This window comes from Gambusia affinis, linkage group LG17, assembly GCF_019740435.1.
Source record: "Gambusia affinis linkage group LG17, SWU_Gaff_1.0, whole genome shotgun sequence".
Classification (NCBI taxonomy): Eukaryota; Metazoa; Chordata; class Actinopteri; order Cyprinodontiformes; family Poeciliidae; genus Gambusia; species Gambusia affinis.
Genome location: NC_057884.1, coordinates 6,327,007 through 6,333,006, shown reverse-complemented (window position 1 = coordinate 6,333,006; position 6,000 = coordinate 6,327,007). Strand labels below are relative to the sequence as shown.

At 39.4% G+C, this 6,000-nt stretch overlaps 1 protein-coding gene across 1 annotated transcript; it reads left to right on the top strand.

Annotated features, from left to right (window-relative positions):
- The first annotated feature begins 833 nt into the window (after positions 1-833).
- Positions 834-5,421, top strand: ankra2 (ankyrin repeat, family A (RFXANK-like), 2). The gene is made up of 9 exons (XM_044095966.1): positions 834-1,026; positions 1,231-1,550; positions 1,644-1,802; positions 1,888-1,953; positions 2,535-2,632; positions 2,720-2,845; positions 2,999-3,065; positions 3,166-3,246; positions 4,146-5,421. Exons 2-9 carry the CDS (start codon positions 1,250-1,252, stop codon positions 4,199-4,201), a joined length of 954 nt encoding a protein of 317 aa, XP_043951901.1. The 5' UTR covers positions 834-1,026; positions 1,231-1,249; the 3' UTR covers positions 4,202-5,421.
- Positions 5,422-6,000: the final 579 nt, after the last annotated feature.

Here is a 6,000-nt window from a genome sequence, read left to right as displayed (position 1 = left end):
CTGTAAAAAGATTTCTTACAACACACAGATAGTCACAGCTTAAAAATAGAGAAATTACAGTTTCTTTCTTCTAGATCATTTAAGTTTTTTTTGTTAACATGTTAACATTTTTATATCATAAGCTTAAAAATATACTTTTTTCTCCTGTATCTATGGTTTAAAAACCACTAAGGTATACTTTTTAACTAGTTTTCTCCAAACACGTGAAGCCTAAATTCAATAATAAATTTAAGATAAATTCAATTTCAGTTTCAAGTTAACATTTGATTTTTACCTTTACATTGGCGCCATCTGTTGGTGGAAGTGTAAAAACCACGGCATAAATTAGGTTAATTTTTGCAAAAATCTTCAGATAAAATAACTTTGTTTTCCAGAAAATGCCTAACTTCAGTACTTTGCTCAGTATCTTGAATATTTCTTGTCTCACATTTGTCAAATTAATTTAATAAAACACAGCAAGATGCACCACAAATTACAAATAATTGAAATTGTGGCATAATCTACATTCATGTATTTTGGTTAAAACTATAGATAGACACTAGATCTGAGCAAAAAGGTGCCCCATTTTTTTTTAACCCTCCTTAAAATGAGGTCTAAACTAAGGCCACGTACAGATTTGAGATTATTTTGGTGAGCATTTGAATTTACTATATAATGTTTAATCTTTACAACATAAAGCATACCTGCAAATACCCTGGGATGTCATTTATAAAGTACTGGGGGGAAAAAAACGTTTTAAAATACAGTGTACGACCCGACTTGAATGCATCATCATACTAAACAGCAGCTGACTGCACCTGTTGGATAGCTGAAAACACCGGAAGTCCAGGGAGAACCAAATAAGGGAGAGCACCCAGAATCAAAGTGCGCATGCGCATATTTATAAAAACACCGAAGCCGCAGCGATGATTTTATGACAATTTTCTAATTTGGCGTCATGTTGTATTTTTTCGACTTAGCTACTCGGACGCTGGTAACGTCTAAGTTTCAAGTCTGAACAACTGAACATGTTTTATTTCCCGATAAGTAAGTATGACTAACAAAGCTGGAGCAACAATATGCTATAACATGCTAACAAATAGCTAACTGACAGTTTGGTTTGTGGGCATTTGGATGAAGAAAATAAGTGCTGCTTTAGTTTAATTCTTGTATTTTGGCACTCCTTGAATTCAGTGAAGAGAGCTTCGAGATATAGCGTTGTATTTCATTATTCTTACCGGTCCGCTTTAGCTGTGTGAAAGATAAGAGGATGGATAACGTTACCGTGGCAGCTGTAGAGGGGACCGCTGTCTGTCCCCTGGTCGCTGAGGACATGGAGGGGATCTGCGTGATGCCTGACCTGAGCTCCATAAAGACCGAGCAGTCTGTGGGTCCGAACCCCGACGAGCCAAGCCCTCAAAATGTGGCCATGGGCATCAAGTTCATCCTCCCCAACCGCTTTGACATGAATGTTTGCTCCAGATTTGTGAAGTCTCTCAACGAGGAGGACAGTAAGAACATTCAGGACCAGGTGAACTCTGACCTGGAGGTTGCTTCCGTTCTGTTTAAAGGTATGATCTGCCTTCTAAGTTGAAATTTGTTTCTTTAATGTACAAGACGTCATCCTGTGTGTACACTAAAGAGATCTCTTTTCTTCCTTTCAGCTGAGTGCAACATCCAAACCTCACCGTCACCAGGTATACAAGTACGTCACGTTTACACGCCATCCACCACTAAACATTTCTCCCCGATCAAACAGTCCACCACACTGACCAACAAACACCGTGGCAACGAGGTTTCCTCCACACCTCTTTTGGTCCACTGTAAGTGATGGTTTTGTTTTTGTTTGTTTTACTTGAATCATTTAATTGGAAGTGCAACATTTTAAGTTTTCCTCTTATTTTCCAGCTTTATCCATTCATCAGCTGGCAGCCCAGGGAGAAATGGTGTTTTTGGCCAGTAGAATTGAACAAGGTGGGCAGTTCATCTTGGTTTTTAGAGCATATAGTTTTGTCTTTCAGTAAAAGCAATTTCTTGTCATTGTGTGTTCCTCCGGGCCCTGTTCTCTGTACCCTCTTCCTCTGCACTTACAGTTTTCCTTTTTTGCACAGTAGTGGACACAATTCCGAGACTGCTCACCTCAGTACTATGAATACTGATTAAGTTTAGGATCATGTGCTTAGTTCCGTAAACAGGGATCATCTTATAATCCCTTCATTTTCTATAACATTCAACATTGATTCCATCCAATAAATAGAGGGATATTTTTTACATCTTATATGTTCCACAGGTGAAAAACTTTAAAAATTGTCAGTCAGCCATAAGCCAAAAAGTGCCTGCCTTTTGTGGTGCATCTGACCTTGGTGTAACTTGGCTAATATCACTTCTAATCCTTTTACAGTGTGAGCAAAACAATTTAAGACGTAAACATTACAATGATTGCCAATTTTTACCTAATAATCATGAACTATAGAAAAAGTGTACCCACACCACCTTGTTCTTGTACCTCTGGCACCTCCAACAGATTTTAGTCTCAGGTGTATTTCTTTGCACAGAGACCGTAATCAACCTCCAAGACGACGAAGGTTTCACCCCTCTGATGTGGGCCGCGGCGCACGGACAAATCGCCGTCGTCGAGTTTCTGCTGCAAAACGTACGGCGGAACAGAACGGAGCACGTAACGGTTATTGAATCGACTCTGGAAACATTCATTCTCTCTCTCTCTCTCGCTTGGCTGCAGGGGGCCGACCCAAACCTGCTGGCCAAAGGAAGGGAAAGTGCGCTGTCTCTGGCCTGCAGTAAGGGATACACAGACATAGTTAAGATGCTCATCGACTGTGGAGTGGACGTCAATGAGTACGACTGGGTATGAGCTTGATTCATGTCCACTGCATCCCATTGTGGTTGATGTATCAACATAGATCTGGTTGTGGAAGGTTGATGTTACAGAGTAACGATGTTTAACTCCCTTGGTTGGCCTCTGGGCGTCGCTGTTTAAAAATCAACTTATGTTCCTCAGAATGGAGGCGCCCCTCTGCTTTATGCTGTCCATGGCAACCATGTGCGCTGTGTTGAGATTCTGTTAGGTAAGGAAAATTCATCTGTAGGTAATGACTTTAAGAGGATAAATTCCCGTCTGTTTTGTTTGATCCGACACCAACGTGAAATGTGACTCGTGTTTTCTAGACAGCGGCGCTGATCCCACTGTAGAGTCGGATTCGGGATTCAACGCCATGGATATGGCCGTGGCTATGGGTCATCGAAACGGTGTGTGAGGAACAAACGTGTCTACTCGCTACGTTTAGCTCTAAATACAGCCAGACGTTTACATGCTCATCAAAGACGTGAATAGTTATCCACGAAATGGCTTCAGTGATTTTTAAAAAACAATAATCGGGTGCACAACTTGGAATTTAGTATAGATATTTTGTTGTTTTGTTGTTTTTGGGGGGGGGTTTTGGACTAAAGCTGAAACCAGTTATTTACACCCCTACGTTGTCTGAATATAAATCAAACATTTTCTGAACTGATATCTTGAGATGTTGCGTCAATATTTCCTATCATTCTTCCTTCATGATGCTGTTTCATAAGGCGCATCAGCCACAAAATGTTCCCCACAACATGATGCTGCCAACCCCATACTTCCCAGTTGGGATAGTGTTCTCAACGATGCTCACAATTGTTACATTTTCTTCCAAATGTAGCGATTGACATTAGAGCCAAGGACTGAAGTTTTGGTTTCTTCAAACCACAGAAATATGGATTACCAAAAGAAGATCCTTTGCACTTTGAGAAATTTAAATGTAAAATACACATTAAATAAATACATCATAAACCACAGAAATAATCTAAAAATGAAGGTCTGCTGCATTTGCAATTTGACTTTTAATTCTGTTTTTGGAGTGAATCTCTACTCTTGAAAAGACTGGCTTTACATTTTTGCACCAAAGCCACATTCATCAGTGGGACAGAACTCCTTCCTGAGCATATAACCAATGAAGACGCACATGTATCGCCTGGCTGTTATGCAAACCTTCAGCATGTTACTACCACCGATGTGATTTTACAGCTAGCAAACTGTTGCTGTTTCTGAGGGGTTTGTTTCTTTGGTCGTGGCGCCATCTACTGGTTCTACACTGGAAACAAATCCGTGTTTGTGTGTTTAGTTCAACAGGTGATGGAGGCCCACCTACTGAAGCTACTGATGGGAATCAGAGAGTGAACTCCTGGAGGACAGACTTCTTGTGGGACGTTGCTTGGTGCTGGACAATCATGTAGCACGCCCTGGATTGCGGCCTGCGGGAATATTGTGATCTCTTCAAAACGGTGTCGTAAAATCTTATTTATTTAATCTTGTGCACACGACAGCTTGTTTTCACTTCTAACCCTTTTCGAAGCGGTCATGCTCTGCACTTTAACGTAATCCTCTGGAGTTGTCAACGAGTCGCAGACTACATGTAAGTGATGTTTTATTAAAGCAACAACGGGCTTTTGTTTTCGTCACATCCTAATATATTATTACACCTTTTCCACCTGTTAACCTCCTGCTGACCTTAAAGAGGTAGAGTGTGTGGTTTTCCAATTTATTTATTTTTCCTGTGTTTTCGGAAATTGAGGACACCCCATAACATCTGCCTCGCTTTTCCCGAATGTCGACCTTGGACTGTGGGAGGGTTAAATAACTTTAACCATACTGAAATGGTTTCTAAAGTTGGGGGGAAAAAAAAAAGTTTTTCATCTTCATGTCTGGTCTTCACAGCAAGCACATTTGAGAGGCACATTGAACCGTGAGAACATGAAGCTGGCAACATGTCGGGTGAAACAACCGAATCTTTTTGTGTGTTTTTAATTTTATTTATTTGAATGTATTGTGGCCATTCTGGGGTCAGTTGTGTGTTTACGTACAGCCACGCTTAGATGTTTAGTGAATTTTAAAAAGACCATACACTGCAAATCGACAGTGGTATCGTGGTGCTTCTTTTGCAGCTTTGTATCAAATGGCTTGTGCATTAAAAGTCGTAATTTTGCCGTCTGTCCAAATGTGTTTGTTGGTTGTCTTTCTGTTTAAAAAAAAAAAAAAAAAAAAAGTTAAAATTTTTACCATAAAAAAATAGAAGCTGTTTTAAGCTACAAAATGGTAGGTTTCCAAAACTGAATGGCATGTGAGAAAATTAAGAAAAAATAATCTAATTTTCTTTTAGGCCACCATGTGAAACTTAAATTACATAAAGTCCCATTAGTTGTGGCAATTTACACTTTTTTTCTTTTTCTTTTACCAAATTGGTTGTGGGGGGGAAATACAGGAGGTTCCCTATAATTAGCACTTCTTAGATGTGAAGGAATCTGCAGTTTAAAGTGCTCCATACTGAATAAACACATCGAGTCACATAGCAAACCAAGAAACGAGTCTGAATTGAGTTAAACAAAAGACAAAATAAAATAAAAATCTGTTTATAAATCATAAAATGACTTTTGAAGAAGTGATTATTCAAAAGTTCATTACACTTACGGAAAGAAGTGTAAACAGTTGCCATGGCTGATCATCCGGGTAACCGCATCAGCTTCAGACCAATAGTATCATTTTGTCAAGATTGAGAGCTTCCATTTTCATAAAGAGCAACATATAGCTGCAGGTTTCATCAATTCCAATTCAAGACCAATGAGAATGCATTGCAAGACATTGTGACACACGTACAAATAAATATATAAAACTAAAAATCATATTGGTTAGCAACAGAAGGGAGCTAATGGGCAAGACAAATATCATCCAGCCATAACTGGCAATAAACCTGCTTTTACGTTTGATGGCTGTCAAACTAGAAAGAATATATTAGTGGTAAACAAACATAATAAAGAATTCAATTAGCTGTATGGCCGCAACCGCGTTCAGTCACAGTGAAGATGTCTGCATGTGACTCAAGAGTTCTGTGCTACAGTAAAGTCTCAAGAAAACTACACATACTGAGATTAAACGGTCCCGCCACAACAAAATTCAAGACCCGCTATTAACTTGTCATTAGG